Source organism: Crocodylus porosus, unplaced genomic scaffold (genome assembly GCF_001723895.1).
Source record: "Crocodylus porosus isolate Cpor-Errol unplaced genomic scaffold, CroPor_comp1, whole genome shotgun sequence".
NCBI classification, from domain to species: domain Eukaryota; kingdom Metazoa; phylum Chordata; order Crocodylia; family Crocodylidae; genus Crocodylus; species Crocodylus porosus.
The window spans coordinates 70,155,464-70,177,547 of record NW_017728906.1 but is presented as its reverse complement, the minus strand read 5'-3'; the positions used below and the strand labels follow the sequence as shown (position 1 = coordinate 70,177,547).

The 22,084-nt window shown below is 43.6% G+C and overlaps 1 protein-coding gene across 1 annotated transcript in view; it reads left to right on the top strand.

The window, feature by feature from the left end:
* The window catches only part of WWC3 (WWC family member 3), a 114,266-nt gene that overhangs the window by 52,489 nt on the left and 39,693 nt on the right, over positions 1 to 22,084 (top strand). Inside the window, exons 8-10 of the mRNA XM_019529344.1 lie at positions 8,452 to 8,694; positions 13,788 to 13,877; positions 16,140 to 16,714. Coding sequence (XP_019384889.1) covers positions 8,452 to 8,694; positions 13,788 to 13,877; positions 16,140 to 16,714 — 908 coding nt within the window. The remainder of the gene's footprint in view (positions 1 to 8,451; positions 8,695 to 13,787; positions 13,878 to 16,139; positions 16,715 to 22,084) is intronic.

Sequence of the window (22,084 nt, the reverse complement as noted above, 5' to 3'; positions counted from 1 at the left end):
CGGAACCGCAGGTAACGGGGGAGGGGGAAAGGCAGGGGAGGACCCCGGGCAGGGAAGGAGCCTGGAGAAAAGCTGAGCGGGGGGAAAAGTGGCCCTTCCCCCACCCTGTGGCTGGCACCGCGTGCTGCAGCTGCTCGCAGCATGTCTGGGGCTGCCTGTGCCTGCTCTAGACAGCCCAGCAGGGAGCCCTGTCCACGGGGCGGGGGAAGGGCCACTTTTCCCTGCTCCACGCTCTGCTTTTCCCCAGGCTCCTTCCCTGCATGAAGGAAAGCGACCCATCCCCGCCTCGTGGCCGGCGCCCCGCACTGCAGCCGCTCACAATCCATGGGGCTGTCTGGAGCAGGTGCAGGCAACCCTAGGCAGGCTGCAAGCAGCTGCAGTGTGGGGTGCCAACCACAGGGCGGGCAAGGAGCTGCTTTCCCCACACCACCTTGTATGCTCTCCTGGGCCCTGCCAGCTCCAGGCTTGCCTGTCAGGGCTGCGCTTGGCGCCAGCAGCTACGGCCCCCCCACCCCCAACGTGCTGCTCTGGGCAGTGTTTGCCACTGCCACCTGTGGGCTGTGAGGTGTGTGCTCCGGGAGGGCAGCAGCAGCCAACACTTCCTGGCACAGCAAGTGGTGGTGGTGGTGGTGGGGGTGTCACAGCTGCTGCCGTCGTACGCAGCCCCGACAGACGAGCCTGCGGTCGGCATGGAGCCCAGGCTGGCAGTGGGGCCGGGTTACAAAATGGTGCTGAGCGCAGGGAAAAGTGGCCCCTTGCTCGCCCCGTGGCCAGTGCCCCATGCTGTAGCTGCTCGCAGCCCATGTAGGGCTGCCTGTGCCTGCTCAGGACAGCCCCGCTTGGGCTGTGAGTGGCTGCAGCAAGGAGTGCCAGCCATGGGGTGGGCAAAGGCCCGCTTTTCCCCACACTCAGCACCAGCTTCTTCCCTACCAGTGAGCAGGGGGTTGGGACTGTGCGCTGCCCTGCCACCTGTACCGCGGGGCTGGGGGGCACTGGGAGTGAGTGGGCAGGGAGCCAGCAGGAACACGGGGCCCATACTGGTGTCCCAGGTCCAGTGCAGGCTGGGGCCCAGAGCAGGGTGGCAGGAGTGCGGGGTCCCAGCTGGCAGGGGCTCTATGGAGCCGGGCCAGCTCCCCCCTCTCCCTGCTGGTGCAGTCCAGCCTGGCTCCACAGACCCCTGCCAGCCTGTGCCCTGCTTTGGGCCCCACCAGTGCTGGCCCTGGGACATGGGACCAGTGTCCTAATGTCTTGGGACCAAAGACATTGGGAAATTGGTCCCAAGATGGTGACCAGGGGGCGGGGCACCTGACAGGGGGCACGGCTACCCATGCGGTCCTTGACAGCCTGCCAAAACTGGGTAAGCAGCCCTCCACCTGAAATAATTGCCCACCCTCTCCAAATTCTTTAAAAAATGTGTAGCCTAGAACTTCGCACAGTATGAGGTTTAACCAGTGTCAAGTAGAGAAGCACTATCACCGCCCATGTCTTGCACCTAATACCATATTCACTTTTTGTGCAACTGCATCACACTGGACTTGTGGTCTACCAAGACTCCCACATTCCTTTCTATAGTGCTGCCATACAGCCATGTGTGTCCCCCGTTTTGTATTTGTGCTTCTGATTATTCTTCCTGAGGTGTAGCACCTTGTATTTTTTTGCATTGAACTTCATCCTGTCGGTTCTAGCCCAGCTTTCCAATTCCAGAAGCCACTTCATTTCTGGCAGGTATGGGCAGCGCGTTCTCTTCTAAGCTGCATCCTTGTGGTAGGAGGGGATGGAGGCAACAGAGAGAGTAAGGCTACTGTTGCTGGTCCTTTTAGGAAAGGAGACCAGTCGTGAGGAAATGGAGAGGAGGTAGAGTGCAAACCATGCCTCTTGCACAGATTTTCTGTTAAAAAAAAAAAAAAAAAAGTTAGAACCTTGCAATGCATGCATTTTCTTATATGTTTCATAGACATTTGGGCTGGAAGGGACCCCAGGGGATCATCAAGTCCAGCCGCCTGCCCCAGGGGCAGGAAGTCAGCAGGAATCATAGGATCCCAGCAAGATAAGCATCCAAATGTGTCTTGAAGGTGTTCAAAATGGATGCTTGAACCGCCTCAGGTGTGTCAATCTGTTCCAAACCTTGGGGGCTTAGACAGTGAAGAATTTCTTTCTTATGTCCAGCCTGAATCGGTCACAGTGGAGTTTATGACCGTTCCATCTTGTCATCCCTTGGGGTGCTCTGGTGAACAGATGTTCCCCCAGATCCTGATAAGCACCCCTGATAAACTTATAGGTGGCCACCAGATCACCCCTGAGCCTGCACTTTTCCAGGCTGAATAGCCCCATTGCTCTCAGCCTCTCATTATATTTATATTATATTTTCCTGACCTCTGATCATGCGCGTGGCTCTTCTCTGGACCCTGTCAAGCTTCTCCGTTTCCTTTTTGAATTGCGGAGCCCAAAACTGGATGCAGTACTCCAGCTGCGGCCTCACCAAGGCCAAGTACAGCAGGAGAATGACGTCTCGGGATCTGCTTGATAAGCATCTGTGGATGCAAGTCTGCATTTTGCTCACTTTACTAGCTGCAGCATCACACTGACAGCTCATGTTCATCTTGTGGTCAACCATGACCCCCAAGTCCCTTTTATCTGTAGTGCTAACCATGCCTATAAGCATGGTACAGGTTTTTCCTCCCAAGGTGGAGAACCTTGCATTTTTCAGTGTTCTCGTCCACCATCAGCTTCTCGTCGACCATCAGGTGTGGATGCTTTACCCCAGAGTTTGGCCAGTCTGCTTCAGACACCAGTGTCCACGTCATTGATGAAGATGTTAAATAGTAGAGGCCCTAGGACAGAGCCTTGCGAGACCCCACTGGTCACAGCGCACCAAGACAATTGGCTCCTGTCGACCACCACCCTCTGGGTCCTACTGCGGAGCCAGTTACCCAGCCAATGGATCGTGGTGATATCAAGACCACAGTAAGCCAGTTTAGCCAAGAGGTGATCGTGGGATACCAGATCGAAGGCTTTTTTGAAGTCGAGGTATACAACGTTGATCTCTTTCCCCCTTGTCCAGGTGATAAGTCACCTGGTCATAAAAGGAAATGTTGCAAAGATGCAGCCATCGCCATGTAAACAGCTGTGTTTCTAACCTCTTATGCTGGCCTTGCAGAAGCTGCCACTGCTTTTCACCCTTCTGCAGTTCTGCTCAACTCTTAATAATAAAGTTAAATGTTTCTGTAACCAACTGAGATGTAAATAGATAATGTCTGCTTCTCTTCGTAAAAGCCAAAAAATGTAACGCATACATGCATGTTAATTCAGTATAAAAATTGACCATTTTTAGGCACAGATTCTCTTCCAGTAAGTGTAGAAGGACATAGCATTTGTTTGTCTCTAAAATACATGTCTGGCCCAGGAAAGGTGATCCTATGCCACCTGGAAATGCTCATTGCCATCTGATTCTTTTGCTGAGCAACTGGTATGCTTCCAGAGGCAGGTCCTTTTCTTTGCTGCAGCAGTATGGCTATTCTGTTCTGATAGCGGGCAGCCTTACATGACTCCTGAGGGTGGCTCATCACTTTCTGTTGTGATGAGCAGCCCCTAAGCTTAGTCTTTGGATCCTACAGGCTTAAAGCAGAAAATTATATTTTGACACTAAAATATACTTCGGTGTTTCAGTTTGATTATTACTTGCATTAAAATAAAAGTATGAAAAACATGTAGCATCTGCTTTAATGTGTATTTGCACTGATGTTTTAGAGTTGCAACAAAACAGTAGATGTTTGAGGGCTGTTGTTCAAATCAGATTTAAATGTCAGAAAATCTAGAATGATTTAAAAATCTAGAAGATCAAGCCATTTTTTAGATGGCAAAAATACATAGAAGTTTTCGTTAAAAGAGAGATATTCTTCTCTTTCCTAAGTTATGCATCTCCTAAATGGCATACCTTACATGTTTCAGACTGCCACACAACACTTTGGCAGGGACACCACATTTGTGAAATTTCAAACTAACAGATATTTGTTGTGATATTTAACTGAGCTCAGACTTGCTTTATAGTGGAATGTTTCTTGCAACCTCAATGCTGTAGTCACCACAGTGACTGCACAATACTGCTAATATATATTTTTCAACATATGGAGATATGGACATTACTTTGTCTCATAAAGCTTTCTAAGAGCCAAGGTAAATGTCCTAATTGCCATATTTGAGTCAGTGACAGAGGAGCCAGCTGTAGGATGCAACCAGAATTCTTTTCATAAGTACAACCTGACCTTCTAAAAATGATCAGGAATTCCTTCTCGCAATTCAGTAGCTACGGTTATTCTCTGAAATTGGCTTAACATAAAGCATAAAATATGAGGGAGAGTATATGTACAGGGCATGTGTAGTATAAGCCATCCTCTCCTATCAGTAGTAGAAGATCCATCCCTGATTGTTCTATTTAATGTGTCCCAGTGGACCTGTCCTCCATTGATTTGTCTAATACATTTTTCAATCTAGTTACAGTGTCTGCCTCTACAACTTCCTGTGGCAGTTAATTCCATAAATGAACTGTGTGCTGTATAAAAATGTGCTTCCCTTTGTTTTAAGCCTTCTCTTGTTAATTTCAGTGGGTCCACCCTAGTTCTTGTATTCTGGGACTTGGTGAATAACAGTTCTCTTTACTTTATCCAGATGCTTCATCATTTTATAGACTTCTATCATATACCTCTTCAATCTTCTCCTTTCAAAACAGAAGAGTTTTAGCATTTTCATTTGCTGTTGGTATGGCAGTTCCTCCATACACCTGATCATCTTGATTGCCTCTCTGTGCCTCTTTTATTCTACTATGTCCATGTTGTGACATGTGAAGACCAGAATTGCATAGAGTATTCAATGCAATTCTGGATGGGGTGGTGGGGCCCCTAAAAAAATTTAGAAAATTAAAATTTATCTGTCCTTGATTCCTGTCAAAGGTGCTCATCAGGATCTGGGGAAACAGCTGTTCACCAGGGCCCCCCAAGGGATGACAAGATCGAACGGTCACAAACTCCACTGACTGGTTCAGGCTGGACACAAGAAAGAACTTCCTTACTGCCCGAGCCCCCAAGGTTTGGAACAGACTGCCACCTGAGGCGGTTCAAGCACCCACTTTGGATGCTTATCTTGCTGGGATCCTATGATCCCTGCTGACTTCCTGCCCCTGGGGCGGGGGGGCTGGACTTGATGATCCTCTGGAGTCCCTTCTAGCTCAAATGTCTGTGAAATCTATGAACCTGTCAAGGAGTGGGGCTCCCCATCTGGCCCTTGACAGCTTGCCACAACTTGTTAAGCAGCCCTTTGCTCGAAATAATTGCCCACCCCTGATCTACTATGATCCCAAGCTCTCTTTACTGAGTTATAATATCTAGTTCAGAGCTCAGGATTGTGTATGTATAGTTGAGGTTATTTTTCCGCTGTGTGCAGTACTTGAACTTCACTGCTGACAAATGCATCTGCCCCTTTTTTGCCCACTCACTCAGTTTTATGAAATCTTTGCACAGTTCCTCACCATCAGTTTGGGATATGACTACCCAGAATAATTTAGTATACTCTGAAAACCTTGATATTTCACCATACATACCCCTTTTCAGGTCATTTATGAAATGTTGAACAAAACTGAGCTCAGCACGAATTCTTGAAGGACCTCACTCTTGACCTCCTTCCATCCTGAAAAATGACCATCTAGCTCTATCTTTTATTTCCTATCTTTTAACCAGCTTTCAAACGATAAAAGGAACTTCTTTCCAATCCCATGGCAACTTAATATTTTTAAGAGCCTTTGGTGAAGGACCTCGTTGAAACCTTTTGAAAATTCAGATGCAGTTATGTTTTCATCTGTGTAAACTTAGAAGTCTTTTGAACCTCAAAACATCCAATTCTGTTCAGATCCCAAAACTTGTAGTTGCTTGCCTGAACTGTTTGTGTTCATAAAATCAGAACCTGATGCTGCTATTCTTACTATGGTTCTTTCCTTTCTTCTCTGTCAGCCATCAGTTTATAACGCTGGACCGAGGTAATTCTACCTACGTGTTGTAGATGGAGTTTTGTGACTTTATTTTTATTTTGTTTGAACAAAGTTAACAAGTTGGTGGAGGTGTGGCACGTAGATAACTTGGCTTCTCTACATTAGTGTGTGTGTGTAGTAGTTTTCCTTAACAAAAACTGACTTGCTTCATCCTTAGTTTTCTTTTTAGATTCTTGAATTATTTATTTCTATCTTTGAGTTGTCAGTTAGGGGCTTCCAAATTTTTGCAGCCCCCATACAATTTTTTCCCTAGCTGATTATGTATCACTGAAGAAGAGTTTGGCTTTAGGCACTGTGGCAGTCATTGACAAATAAGTTACTTAAGGCATTCCCAAAATCATAACTGGGGAGGTGATATTGGGTGAAGGAAAACTAAAGGGGATGGATCTTCCCTTTCAAAACAAAAGGTAGTTTCTTAAGCTTCACAGACAGCACACTCAAATCTTCCTTGGAATAGCCAACCCCAACTTTCATACTAACTACCTTGATTCACAGCAGCATAGGTACAGAGCTGGAATTTGGGTGGGGGAGGAGGGTAAGCGGTAGGGCTGTGTGAAGCTTTGGTTGCTGATTCAATTCCAAGGAGATTCGACCTGATTCAGGGACTGAATCCAAATCAAATTGGGAGACCAATTAAAAGCTCCAAAATGATTAAAAGCATCCAAATTAATTTGGGAAAGATTTGGCTACTTCGGAGATTCGGCCATAGGCTAAACAGGCAGGTGACACAGCTGCCATCAACCAGTAAGTCTGTTGGGGTTGGGTAAGAGGGGAGGGAAGGAAAGGGATGTGAGAGGGAGGGATTGAAGCTAGGACTGGGACAAGCTGCCCAGCTGCGGTGGGAGAGTGAGCTACTTGGGGGTGGGGGAGTGCCAGCGCTCGGGAGTGGGGTCTCTGCCCTGCTCCAACTTGCTGGGACGGAGGGGGGGGGGGGGGAGGGGGGGGGGGGGGATGTGGGTATGGCTTGCTCCAGGCGGAAGGGGGCAAGTGGCAGCAGGGCAGAGCCCCTGCTCCCAGCGCTGATGCAGGCACAGTAGCAGCAAGAGCAGGGGCTATGCTGTGCTGCCACCCAGAGCAAGCTGTGCCTGCATTGTGCCGCCCCTCCACCACACTGGCTGGGCAAGTGGCAGCAGGGGATAGCGTCCACAGCTCCCTCCACTGGGGCAAAGGTGGGCACAGCCAGAGGAGCCATGGGAGAAACTTCCATGACTACCCTGCCCAACTGCCTCCTGGCACTTTAAATAAATAAATAAAAGCCCGGTGCTCACCGGCTCTGGCAGCGCTGATCAGGGCCTCTGAGGGCTCATGGCAGAGTGTCCCCCCCCACGCAATGGGGGTCAGTGGGGATTGCCCTCCCACCCTGCTTGGCACCAGCACAAGAGCTGTCCCATGGTGTGGGTGCAGTGTGGCTAGGCAGGTGCCATGTGCTGTTTGGGAGCTGGGGCAACTCTGCCTGTCAGCCAGAACCCGGCACCACTCAGCCCCAGCGACCCCAGCTCCCAGACTGTGGCTTGGCAGGATGCCATGTGCTTTGCACCCACACAATGCAACAACTGCTGCACGGGTGCCAGGCGGGGGGTGATCCCTACTGCCCTCCAGTGCCCTGTGCTGTGCCGGGGAGCTCTTCCACGAGTGCCTAGAGGCCCCAGTCACAGCTACTGCAGCCAGTGAGTGTGGGGCTTTTCTTTTCTTTGTATTTTTTTTAAGTGCTGGGACTGGGCAGGGGTTGGGGCTGTGCAGGGCAGCATGGTGGCTTCTCCTGTGGTTCTCCCACCTGGGGGAGAACTTGCAGCCACCCAGCTGTGCCTTCGTTTCTCTGGCTGATTTGAATCTGTGCCAAATCTTCAACTCTGATTCAGCCAGATTGAACGGGGACAGTGATTCGAATCGCCGAATTGAATCGCTGTCCTCTGAATTGGCTGAATCCGAATTGAAAACTCCCCTATTCACACAGGCCTAGTAAGGAGTAACTTCTTGTTAGTGAATGTGAACATGCAACTGACAGCAGTGGTACTTCTTTCTTTTCCCCTCTCCTTTCCCCAGGTTGGCAGTCAGGGCAGTAGCCCCTCTTTCCCCATCCCCTTCTCCCATTGTGGGAGTTTTGATGCATCGTAATTGCAACAGCTCTGGAATATGAATTAACATAATGCAAAATTACTATCATAACCCTGTCCATTCTAGTGTTAATACAGTTTAAATATTGCTTAATTAAACTTACAGATGGTAGATGTCAAGTTTAAGTTTGTTACCTCTTGATTTGGCACTATTAAATTCAGATGTTGCTTAGAGTCTAAGTTGAAGTAAGGAAGTGGAAAGTAAACTGGGAATGATTCTGCTTACCAGAATCTGTTGTTTTTCTTCTCCTATTATTGATCTACATCTTTGTCTTTTCTGCTCTTTTTTTTATTTTCAAGGGTTTCCAATATACAGCAGCAGCTGGCCTTGCTAGATAATGAATCTTGGCCAGGAATGGCTGAGGCGGACAGGGACCGTCTTCAGCTCATAAAAGAGAAAGAGGCTCTTCTTCAAGAATTACAGCTTATCAGTCAGCAGAGACGATCTCCAGAAGATTTAGCACGTTTGGAGGAAGAAAAACGGCGCTTGGAGGATGAAATTCGGTGTGCTCGGGCTACTTCTGCTCATGGAGCCACTGAAAGGTTTGGAAATAATCAAATAATTTTCTTGTCTGTCACAGGATATGAGTGCATTCAATTGAAATGAATGAGGAATTTCATCAGATTTCTGAGAGATGTAAATGTTGTGTCTATTAGGCCCTTGGCATTTGATCATGCTATTGGTTTCTAAGGAATTTTATGTCTGATCCCAAAAATCACATATCCTGTCATGCCAGTTGTGCAAAATCAAATGCACAGTTTTGAGGATCAAGGATAAAATTCCTCAGATCCCAGTTGCTAGATCGCCTGTGCCAGGAGATCAGTTTAGGAGGACAGGATTCTGTAAGCTGGGCTCCCCAGATACTGGCAACACCAGTGCGGTCTACCATTGAGGTATCAGTTTCTCAGTGATGGGCTGCACCAGGGTGTCTTTTAACAGGCACACAGGGGGGTTGTCTAGGTGGGGGAACATCTCTAAAAGCCAGGCATGGGGATACTTTTGGTGGTTGGACAGGAGACATTCAGGTCCAGGACTCGGGTTCTGCCTTCTGCCTAATCCCAGGGATTGGACCTGAGGTGACTGTCTCAGACCCTATGGCTGACCCCTTGATGTCAGTCAGTGGATTCTCAGGGTGGGGCACAGAGCAGCATAGGTCTGGGACACATGCCACGCATTGAATTTGAAGTGTGATATAAACCAGCCACAAAGCTGCTCTGTATTAAATATGGCACATGAAATATGAAGTTTTTACAGCCGGTTTGCTGTTGTATCACACAGTAAGTTGGTTGAGTGTGTCATGTTACAATTTGTGGTGCAGTTAACATGTTAATTGTGCTGTAAATGTAATTCTTGTCAGGATAATTAGTGCACTTTGCTTAGAGAAAGGCTAGAGCTCCAGTCAGCACTTACTGACTGCACCTGTATTTCAAAACACACTTCATAGGGCTTCTGCAGTAGCATTAGAGTGAAATCAACTGAATTCAGATTCTTTTTTTTCTGTTCAGATTCTAGTGACAGTGAAATTGATCAGAATTAAATCAAGTTAAATTTTAAGTTTGCTTGGAAAAACTCTGACCTGCAGGGCATGCCACTGGACTTTGCAGAATGGTTGGGGACACCAAAATAGACATGGGGAGAGAGAGAAGTTGGTAGGATTCTAGAGTTAGAAATAGGATTAGTATTAGTTATAGAGACTTCTCCCATACTCAGCACTTGTCCCCATCAAAGATGAGCTTTATGATACATTTGTGTACATGCCTTTCCCATTACTTTTACCTATATACAGTTTGGTTGGATTCCAGATATGCTCCTAAAATGTTGTCTTCACTGTAGGTATTTTTATAGTTAAAATCAATATGAAGTTCTGTTCTTAATGAAAACAAAAAACATTTTAGGTGATTTATTTTAAGGTGCCACAAATTTTCACCCTAATTCAAGGAACCAAGAAAAGTCTGATTTTTTTGTATTTCAGTCAACTGTCCCTATTTATAAACTGTTTCAAATGTATAGAGAGAGCTTCTCTGTCAAACTTGCATATCCTGAATAATTAATACTTGAGTTTCATGAAAAAATTAATATTTAGATAATATTGCTAAACTTTATTGATGGTGAAACTTTTCACTTCAGCAGAAATACTTCTATCTAGTATATTTTTCCATGTCTTAAAGTCATTGTCCCCCTGCATCCCCAAATGAGATTTTCTAAGGCATTCTTTTTTTTGATTTTTGGAACATGTTGAAGCATGAATTAATGGTAAAATGCCAACTATGACACTTGAACAAAACTACGCTTACAACTTCAGTGCCATATTATGTAAATAGTAGAACTTTTTTTTTTAAGTACTCTTATTATGTAACTGAACATGACTACTTCATACAGGCTTGCAGAATTTTATTTCCCTTGAATATTTATTTTAGGCAGTAAATCCAAAAGATAATAGACGATTCATAGCATAAGTGTTTAATGTTTTGTATGACATTATTTGTGATTTTTGTAATAGCTTTATGTTGATAGTTCAGCTTAAAAATTGACAGAGAAGGGAGTTCGCTTTACAGTGTAGTGTAGTAAATTTTTATTGGTTGTTTTGGGAGTCTCATGTTAGTAGAGCATACTGTGCTGGCAGGAAAAGCAAGTTATTTTTCCATGGTGTAATCTGTGCTGTGGAAACCAGCATTCCAGTGTGATATTTGATATTTCAAATGCTAGCAAGAACTTGAGTTAAAACAGTTAAAATAATGTATGTTAAGAGCTCTATTTTTGTATATATATATAAAAAAGTATGTATAACACCAAAGTCTAGTTTAACTCTTGTAGTTTGTCAGATTTTATTTTTAAGCCTGTTAGTGATAGAAAATATTTGACTCAAAAATTCTCTTTCCAAATTCCACTCTCTACTCCACATCCAAAAGAGTTCTGGTTCTTGTTTAAGTATATGTAATGGCTATCTATTGCTATTTAAAATGTAGTATTAAACAGCTGAATAATTCTTTACTTGTACAGTAAAGTACAAGTACATGTTAACTTTTAATTGAAGTTTTTTGGAGGATACTGCTTTTTTGTTTTTCTGGAATTTCCCTAGTACATTAACAGCTTAATTTCATTTATCCCAAACATTTCCCTTTCATTTCCTCTTTACTATGTTCCCATCAAGACCTCTGCATCATTATTTTAGCAGTTGTGAGAGACTTTGTTGGGACTTTCTGTGGACAGGTCTTCAGACTGATGTCCCAAGGCCTCAGACATAAATTAATATACATGTAGAATTGAGATCTGAGAAATTTTATGCCCAATTGCAGGAATTGGGCATACTGCCGCCATTCCAGACATGGAGGGCAGAATGTGTGATTTTTGGAATGGGGTATTCCTCAGTTCCTAGTAGACAAGTTGGTAAATGTAGTGTCTCCAGTTTCATAGATTTCATAGACATTAGGGCTGGAAGGGACCTCGGGAGATCATCGAGTCCAGCCCCCTGCCCAAAGGGCAGGAAGTCAGCTGGGGTCATAGGATCCCAGCAAGATAAGCATCCAATTTACTCTTGAAGGTGTTCAGTGTAGGTGCTTGAACCACCTCCGCTGGCAGACTGTTCCAGACCTTGGGGGCTCGGACAGTAAAGAAATTCTTCCTTATGTCCAGCCTGAAATGGGCTCCAAGTGACTTTATAGCATTCTAGTTACCAGCTGACTTGTGACTGCAGCACTGAGGTATTAACTTCTCTAGGCTTCTGCATACTAAGATAGAAACAAAAAAGATTAGAAGATTATCACCCTGTCTTTAATTTTTTAGAAGATTTTTTTCTTTTATAGATTTAAGAAAAAATAAAACACTGAAACTTTTGAGTGTTGAGTGAATTGTCACGTTTTCTTTTTTTGGGGGTGGTGAATGGGGAAGCGTTTTTATGCCATAACTTTTGTTTAAAAGAGAAAAATTCAAGAAAACATAAGTAGCAAAATTCAAAAACTAGTTTTCCAGTTTACCATATAGCTCTTGGGACATTATTTTTAAATTCAGATTAATTCCTACGTGTTTTCCCAGTGGTTCCTCATTCCTCGCCTTGCATATACTCTAGTTGAATGAAGGCCAGGAATGTAGACTGCTTCTGAATTGCTTAGTAGGAAAACATTCTTCAGTTTTTTCCCTTTTAAATTTTCCTCTCAGACTGTCAAGGTGATTGGGCAACTTTCAGGAACATTTTCAAGTATATTGTGACAGAGTCCTGCATTTTGATTGAGCTACATTGTTGATGCTTGGAAGAAACAAAGTTTATCTTTTAAGGATTTTTTTCTTTTTTATATGTTATCTTGGATACTTTAATATAAGACCTTGATATTGTATTTGTATACCTTCACCACCATGAGTTTGTATTGTCATTTGATTCCTTGTGGTTTAGTTACTCTAGTTCTCACAGTACCTTGTAAAGCTCCTGGTTTCCAGTGCTATTAGTGAGAATTCCCTCACGGCTAGAGGTGCACCGATATGTAAGTCCAGTAGTGGATTGGGGTTGATATAAAGAAAATTAACTGTATTGGAAATAGGCTTTTTTTGCCTGATATGGCCAATAAATGCTCCGTGCATGCATGCAGCTGCAGCGCAGCACATAGGCAACGAGGAGCACAGTCTTGCAGCTTGGAGAGCTGGGTCCAGCTAGTAAGTCTGTGGTGGAAGGGAAGGGAAAAGGCATGGAGGTGGGCAGAGGTGCCCACAGTGAGGGAGGAAGTGGGGCTAGGGCAGGGGCAGGGGCAGGAGTAGGAGCTGCCCAGCCAAAGCAGGGTAGGATGTGGGACAGAGCTGCAGCTTGCCTGGGGGGGCATAGGGAGCGGGAGCAGCGTATACCCTGAGAGGGCATGGGGGTATGTGCTGTCCAGATCTGCACAGGATGGGGTGGGCTGCCACTGTGGGCTGGGGCTGGCGCTGCCCCTGGCTTTTCCCAGCAGAGGGCTAGGCCAGGCTGCGCTCAGGATGGGGCGGTTAGTGGTGCTGGTGGTGGGGGGGTTGTGCGGGGGGGCTATGGAGAATTTTGGGATGGCTGCAGCTCCTCTGTAGCCCCCTCCCAACACTGCCATTGCCTGCCCTGAGCGCAGCCTGGCCCAGCTCCCACCAGGTAAGAGCCTTGCACAGCTACCCGCCTCACCCTGCGCAAATCTGGGAACACACACCCCCTCATGCCCTCCTGGGGTACATCCCCGCACCTCTCAGATGAGCCGTGACTATGTCCTGCACCCTGCCCTGCCCCGGCTGGGCAGTGCCTCCCCAGCCTGGGCAGTGCCTCCCCCAGCCCCACTCCCTTCCTCCCTCACCACAGGGGCCTCAATCTGCCCAGCACCCCCCACAACCCTTCCACCACAACAGATTTACCAGCCAGACGCTGCTCTTCAAGCTGCCCGGCTGTGTATTGGAAAACGATATCGTCTGGTATGCTTCCTTAAAAATTGACTATAGGTATCAGCCCAAAAAATCTCTTATCAGTGCACCCCTGCGCGCTGCATATGACCCTAAAAGATAATCTACAAGGATTCAGTTTTGTATTGCAACATATCTGAAGTGCAACAAGAAGTGGTTCTTCTGTGATTGGAATACTCCTAGCCCATTTCAAGTACAATTGCAATGCGAATAATATATGTATGTTTTTAAATTATAGAATACTGTTGCAGGAAAAGAGGAACTGTTTGCTTATGCAGCTGGAAGAAGCAACTCGTTTAACTTCCTATTTACACTCCCAGTTAAAAAGGTGAGTTGGAAAAAGCTTTGTTTTCTTTAAGTAAATCTAGGCCCTTAGTACATGTTCATTAATGGTATGATGGGACCTGATCCTCTGTCCTAACAGTCATACCTCCTGTCCCATGGCACACATTCATGGCAGGAAGTCCAGTTTTAGAATTGGTGATCAAACCCTAGTCACACCATTACTACTTGTTGCTGCAGGGGGAGCCTGGGATCATGATACTAGGCTCCCTTGCATGGGCTGAGATTGAGAATTAGGTGATTTTCAGCTCTGACTTGGGTCTTAAACTGGCACTGGTGCATTCCTTGGAAGTTGTTGGCCCCATACCTGGTAGTTCTGGCTGGTCTGCTGGGTGCAGGGGATCAGAAGCTCCCAGCTGGGGTGGGGAGGGAGATGAAGGGTTTCACTTTTTGGGCACTTTAAATTAGAGCTGTCAGGCACTGGGTTTAAAGTCCCCAGGAGCCTCCTGCTGAGGCTGACAATCAGCTGATTTTCAGTCCTGGAGCTGTTCCAGACTCTGGTGTGGTCCTGGCTGCAGGGCTGATAATCAGCTGATTTTCGGCCCAGCCATACAAGGTGCCATACAAACCAGCCATAAAAATGTTCTATTTTATGGAACATTTTTATTGCTTGTTTCTCATTATGTGGTGGCTTATTCTGCTGCATGTGTAGCACTCTGCCACCCATTTATGTCATGTTTAACATGTTAAGGAGGGTCTTAATTACATTTTAAAATTTGCATCAGAAGAGAAGAACATGCAAATGGAATACAACAGTTTATTTTTACACCCTTTACAGTGGATTGGTAGTGTAAATGAAAGATGGTTAGTGGTCTTTTAGTTCATCTGTTTTCTGTAAGCATAGCCTGTGTACTGAAATACATACACTGCTTGCAGTCTAGCAAAGTATTTGACCACTTAAAATTCATTGGTCTTCATAGGGTGTTACTATAAGGATAAATGTACAACTAAAAATTTTAATTGGGTGGAGAAACTCAAGTACTGTATCTGCAACAGAGCTGAAAAAAAATCCTAAGAGCTAAAGACAGAAGTGATGGCAATGTTTGTTGTGTTATGAAAGGGGAGGTAATGGTTGGAAATGAGAACAGAGATGAAGACAGGCTATAGCTGTGCAGAAATTTAGAGGATAGGAAGAAAGTTCATGAGGGTAAAATGTACTTAGATTCACCACTCTAACATCTAAAGACAACATACTCACCAAGCAGGGATTTTCAGGGAGGAGACATGAAATTTCCCGGTAAAGGTAAAAATGTCATGAGATCCTCAGGGAAACCCTACAGGTCTGAGAATATTAGTATATAGAAACTAACCTATATACTAATAGGAGTAGCTTTTCAGGATCCTTTTTTTCTTCAGGACACCAGCTTCCAAAGTTGGGCTCTGGTTGGTTCACTCTTCCCCCCGACACCATGCTTTTTCTCTCTACAGTACTTTGAGAATAGTGGAAGGAATAGGACTAATGCTGGCATTGTTGCAAGCTCCCATGGGACTTTTCAGTGGAAACTCTGAGTTTGCTAGGGTATCATGCTATGTAAAGTGACTATTTCCTTGTTTCATTGACTGCTTATTTCTCCCAAACACATTATACTTTAGCCAAAAAAACAGTTATTGAGCTTAGTGCAGGCATTACCAGGTGAAATTTAATGCCCTGTGATATACACATGAGTTGAGATTAAGTGATCCAATGGGTGCTTCTGGCCCTCAGCTTTATGAATTCATCCCACCAGACCTCTCTGGCCATCAAAACCCATGGAACCCCAGCTGGATTTGAGGAAAGGGTGATAATCCCTCTTTTCCAGTCCTTTTCAGATGTGCTGACCTGTTCTGGCTATCTTTCATACTGTTTTAGTCACCATTGTGCCTGAGGATAAGGGAGGAGAAGAGGGAGACAAGTCTAACTTGCCAAATAGTATCCATGTATTATGACGCTGTGGGCTATGATGCTACGGCAATGTAGCATCCACAGGCAAAAGCTGTAGTGACACGCTCCCTTGTTATAGCGCATTGCTACAGAGATATAGTGCACAAAAATAACTGTGTGCAGTGCGCACAGCGCAGTATAGTCTATTACTGTGCTGTCTTTTAATACTTCCAAAAGCAAGTAACAATGGCACCCTAGCAGCACATGTAGATGCACCCTGTGTGTATGTAAAATCATCTACCTAATGTGAGTCATTGTATTTGTATCTATATTGTGTTTTTAGTTGTGTATAAATGGGTCACTTTTCTCTCTCTTGCCTTTTTAAAGTTTGTCTGCTAGCACCCTCACAATGTCCTCCGGCAGCAGTAGGGGATCACTGGCATCTAGCCGAGGATCGCTGGCATCCAGCAGGGGTTCTCTCAGCTCAGTCAGCTTTACGGATATCTATGGCCTTCCACAGTATGACAAATCAGATAATGTCACAGATTTTGGACAGCATCTGCGCTTTGACATAATTCCATTTGAATCTCTCACTAAAGATGTGCAGTACTCTGATTCTGTTGGACATTCTAACTTCAATAAGCAAAGGAGGTCCTTGGATACACCTCAGTCTCTGGCATCCCTATCCTCACGGTCCTCCTTGTCATCACTGTCTCCTCCAAGCTCTCCACTAGATACCCCCTTTCTTTCTGCTTCTCGGGATTCTCCACTGGCTCAGATGTCTGAAGGGTTTGAGGAAATGGCTGGCATAGGAGCCCTAGAAATGCTTAGAGCTCAAGCCTCAGCATTGGGTGATGATGATACACAAGGAACAACTTCATCTCAGACTCCAAGTTACCCTATGGACAATGAAGGAATGCGAGAAATGGGGCTACAATTTGCAAATATCCAGACTGGTGGAGGTTAGTTTGTTTCCTTATTATTATTTCATGTGGCTGACTTTATAAGGGATAATGAAAAATAAAATAAAAATCTAAGCATGCTAGTACAATAGAGGGTATCTATCCCCCATCAATTTAATTTAAAGCAATTATGTAAGTAGATGTTAGCTAGTAAAATAGATTTGTGGTTAAAGGTAAATCAGAAGGATAATGTTTGTGGGTCGTGGCTCTTTGATACATTAGAGATGTTTTGGTGCATTAGACTTTTGAGGTTCTTTGGGTGAATCTGATACATTTTATTAGACCAACTTAAGTAGTTGGGGGGGGGAATTTTTAGCAGGAAATTTTTTCCCCCCCAACTACTTAAGCCCGTCTAATAAAAGATACCAGATTCAACTGAAGAACCTTGTCTGCCTATCTCCTTAGACCAACATGGCTACAACCTATGCCCCTTTTGATTTTTGATGCATTCAGTTTGGAAATTTACTTCAGTATTATTTCAGTAATTTTAATTTCATTAATAAAAATAGAGTGTTTGGTTCTTCTTGGGAAATATACTGAATAAAAACAGTTTTAGGCTGTGCTGGACTCATGTCACTTTTATTTGTATGCCAAACATGCATAATTAATAATAGGAAATTTGATGGACAGAAGATCCTCACTAGAACCTAACGAGAAAAGTAAACACAAGTTACAGCAGTAACCATCCGTTACCCCTTAATGGATACTTAGCCCTCACAAAAAAGAGAGGACCACTGAAAGAGCATGTTCTTAGTAGTCACTAATCTGACTGGTTCAAACAAATCATTTCTTTTTCCTTTGTATGGTATAAGACAGGCAGGAAGTTGCAAGTTTATAATGCTACTAGCTATTTTAATTTTTAGAAGACATGGTATTTATATCTGCCGTCTGTTACGTGGGCCAGAACTGGGGTGATTCATTACAGGTGCTGTTTCTATGAACTACCATGTATACAACAGTCTAGGAAGAAAACTCCTGGACTTACCCAAATCCAAGATGATTTTGAATTTAACTCGCCTCCCATCCCACCAGAAGTAGATTTTATGTATGGAAAGTTATACATTTGTTTCCATGTATAGAATCTGATTTGAAGGGCTGTCAACATTTGTGCCCCCAGTGCTGTGCTGGGGAAAGAAACAACAGAGCAAGCAATGACTGGGGCGGGGTATGGAGGAGGAGTGGGGAGAATAATCTGATTTATTGAAAATAATATGTTTGAATATTATATTAGAATTGGTGCTATTTCTCTTATATTATTATTATTATGTGGTGGTGGTATTGTAATATTATGTCATTAGTTGCTATGGATTATCTCAAATGTAGAAAAACAATTTAGGCAGAAAGAACAGACAAGCTTAGACTCTTACTGCACACACTTGCAGATTTATGTTGCCATAAGATCCTAGTTTTTGATTTACACTACTTAATGCAAGTTCAGTAGTTTAAAAAATCATTATATAAGTAAAGAGGAGTCTCCCAGTGCTGTACACATCACCAGGATTCTGACCAGGTATTTACTACATCATTAATCAAAAAGGGTATTATCAAGGAGGGGATATGGCCAGGCTGTTTAAAGCCAGTTTGAAATGGCTTTTATTTATTTCTTTTTGCTCCCAATCAAATACAATATGTCCTTCTGGTATATCAACCTGAAATAGGGTGAAGACCAAAATAGTGTATTGTTTGTGTTCTGAACCACAGTCACTTCAAGTTGATGAAGTTCCTTGTTATGTTGGTCATTATAATTCTCAAACCAAGCAGGAGCAGGTTGACTTAACCATCCTGAACTGGCAGGATTCATTTGAATTGGCTTAGGATCTCTGGCTTCCCTAGTGACAGCAGGGCTGCTGGTTATGCTTATTGACTGAAACCACTGTTGGTTGATCTAGGGACTTGTGGGAGTTTAACTGGGTAGATTTCTGAAAATGAAAAAGTTTGTTAGAAGTATATAAATATTAAAGATCAACAAAAGATGAACATTTCAAAATGTAGCATGTAACATTTCAAAATTTCAGTATTTATATAATATTTTCTTTCCAATTCCCATTTTGTGTAACCAAACTAGGAGCTGCTAATAGAATACAAAAGGCTTTTGCCCTATTCAGACAATATTTTGTGGGTTAATTAATCAATACATGATAATGCTGTTCTAGTAAAGCAAATGTATTCAGTATTTATTATATTTAAAGACCTCAACCAAATTTTACACTAATGGCTGAAAGGAACATGAATTTTGGTATGATTTGTCAAAACAGCATTATAAAGATATGGCAAAAGAGAATATATCATATAAAATAGAAAACATGCTTGTAATTGATAATTGCCACTTTTTTGCAGTCAGTTAACAGGAGCTTCATTCACATGACTCAAGAAAGGGAAGGAACTGACTTAAAGCATTTTGATCTAAATAGCTTGTTCAGCCCCAGTACTTTGGTGCAGACTCGTTACTTTTCTTAACACAAGAAATACTTCCAGAAGATGTGGCTGTGAGATGTACATCTGCTATGTGAAAACATTGCCAATGCCCATATTACTGTATTTGGACCAAAATAAGCACAGTTCTGAACAACAGCTTATAGGTTATATGCTTAAGTGAGTACCATGCAGAGGCTTTCTGTAAAAACACAGACGACAGTTTTAGATCAGAAAACCACATTATGAATTCACCCATTGCAGTAAAGCAAACACATTTCCAATGTACCATATTTTCTCACATATAATATGCTTCATACTATAAGGAATACCGTGTTTCTGAAAGGTAGAATGAAGGGGCAGGTCTCCATGAATGGATCTATGATTTTGAAAGAGCTGAAGAATTGAGCAGCTAGCATGCAGTAAATTTGTTTTTAACTTTATTAGTGGAACATGAGGGCTATTTAAAAAGGAGAGATGATCATTAACACCGGTGGAATGAAGAACAATGAGCCATTAAGAGTGGTATCCTGTATGCACCTTAACATTTAAGTGCAGTTAAAACACAAGCAGAATATCATGTGTTAAGTGCCCTCTTGGAGTTGCAGAGCCATCTCCTTTCAGGGGAGGGTGATCTCCTATCACAGGGGCGGGCAATTATTTTGGACGGAGGGCCGTTTACTGAGTTTTGGCAAGCCATCGAGGGCTGCATGAAAGGCAGCCCAAGGCAGATTAATATTACTTTTCTAAAATTTTTAGGGGCCCTGCAGGCTGGATAGAATGGCCTGGTAGGCTGCATTTTGCCCACCCCTTTCCTAACAGCTACTAACTTGAATAGATTATTACATTCCCATGATTGCAACCGTTTCAAGTGAACATGTGACAGGGCCCTAAGTCAGTTGATCGCTTCAGCTGCCTGATTAGTAATACCACAACTGCTGCACTGCAAAGCAGGAGTCAAAGCAGGATGCTTCTATCTGAGGCAGGAGAGTAATTTCCCAGCTTCATACACACAACCCAATTTTGAGGTAGCTGATTTTTGGGAGGAAAGTTCTGCAGTATAGCAAGGAAATGTAAATGTGAAGGCCTGATATGAATGCTGAAATGGGGAAGGTTAAGACAGATAAGGAGAGTAAGGATAAGAAGGATTAGGGTGCTGCTTCAGTCTTGCTCTCTACCCATTCCACGTCAACTTCCATTCCTTCCTTTTATTTAAAAGTTCTGGCAGCAAGTCGCTCTGCTTTTGTCACTAGATTGCCTTCCTGTTCTTCTGGTTTCAGCTCTTCTCTGTGTATAGTATGGAACACTTACACTGGGTATAAAAAAAATCAACAGTGCAAGGCCAAATAGTTACCTTGTTGTTCTTTTGACTTCCCTTTTAATGTTTCAAATTTAGAAGTGAGTTGGGAAAAATGAGGTGGTTGCTACTTTGAACTCTGGAAATACACTGGTTCCGTTAGTTTGTATTGTATATTACAGCTAAACTGATTAATTGTCACACATTTTCTGGGACAGCCTTGAATTTTGGAGCTGTGTCTTGGTTACCTTAGGGACTCCCTGAAACAGGACATTCATCCTGAGTTTGAAAAATCAGTTCCTGAGGAGCCTGCTGAATTGAAAATATATGCAGCACTCAGATGTACTAATTAGCCTTGCTTCTCAGTAGAGCTAATTGGCCAGGCATAGCACCACCCAAACTCATCTGTTCTAATTACCTCTACTTAGAGCCAGAGCTGTTTGGACTGGGCACAGTGCTTCCCTAACTGGCTATACTAATCAGATCCAGAAGTGCTGTATGGACCAGTTCCAATTCTAGAGGTCTGTCAAGCATGTGGGCCTGTTCCTAGATTATGTCCCCCAAAGCTGGTTTGCTTTTACAGCAGTTGCTTTCAAGAAGCAGTTCCAGGTTCCCAGGCTTTGCTGGTCCACGTGCTACCTTCTTAATGTTATGAGGTGAACTGATAGCATATCAAGCTCACATAACCCCAGCTTGGGGAGCCTCTCCTTTAGAGCTATTTTGTGGCTTTTAAGTAAGTTGGTATGTAGTGTGCTTAGTTGCTGCCACCTAACGGTTTGGTCTCTTAATAAAAAGTTGGAAATGAACAATGTGTAGTTCTGGCAACGTTCTAAAGTATTTAGTCGAACAAAATGTTTAGTAATTGTGACTCATGGAAGTGGGAGAAGATGCAAAAGTTGCAAGTGAGCCATGCATAGTGCATGCAGTCGCAGTCTTACAGGCTCCTGTGTCTGTGATTTCATCTTGACTTGAAGCTCTGCTGCTAGTACATGTTTTGTACTTCTCCTGAAAGCATACTATACATTCTGCTGAAATATGCAGTGGTAGAGTGACATGGACAAAAAAGCGTGAGCTATGACATTCATGCCACTTGTGGAGGATCTAAAAAATTTGGTGGAGAGGAAGAAAACTATCACTTAACTAGAACACTGAATTTTTAAATGTTTATCTTCTTTTGGGGCCGGATTCTGTTCTGCCCCTGTTAAATATTTAAAGTGCTTAAGTGCAATTCTGTTTCATCTTTCTCGAGTCCCTGTAAAGCTGTTAACAGAAAGGTAGGTGATTCCTCCTTGATATTTTTTTTTTGCGACGCTATCTTAAGGATAAGATGGTGATTGTCACAAAAGTAGATGCTTTAATGCATTTTTGGGGAATTGTGGTGTGTGGAATATTTAAAAATTAAATGGCCTATATAAAAATAATTTATCACTGTGTACTTTAATTTTGTATCTTGTTTCTCATGCGGCACAACAGAAAAATTGCTGTAAGTGAACCTAAAATTATTACTTATTTTGCTATATTTGCCTGTCACTCAAGTGTGTGTCTTTTTGCGTGTGTAGTGTTCTGTGTTCTCTGCAACTTGCATGTGAAGAAAAGTGAAGGTGTGCTAATTTTTATTTTGCTTGATATCATGCTATAATGTTTAAGCATCAAGGCACACT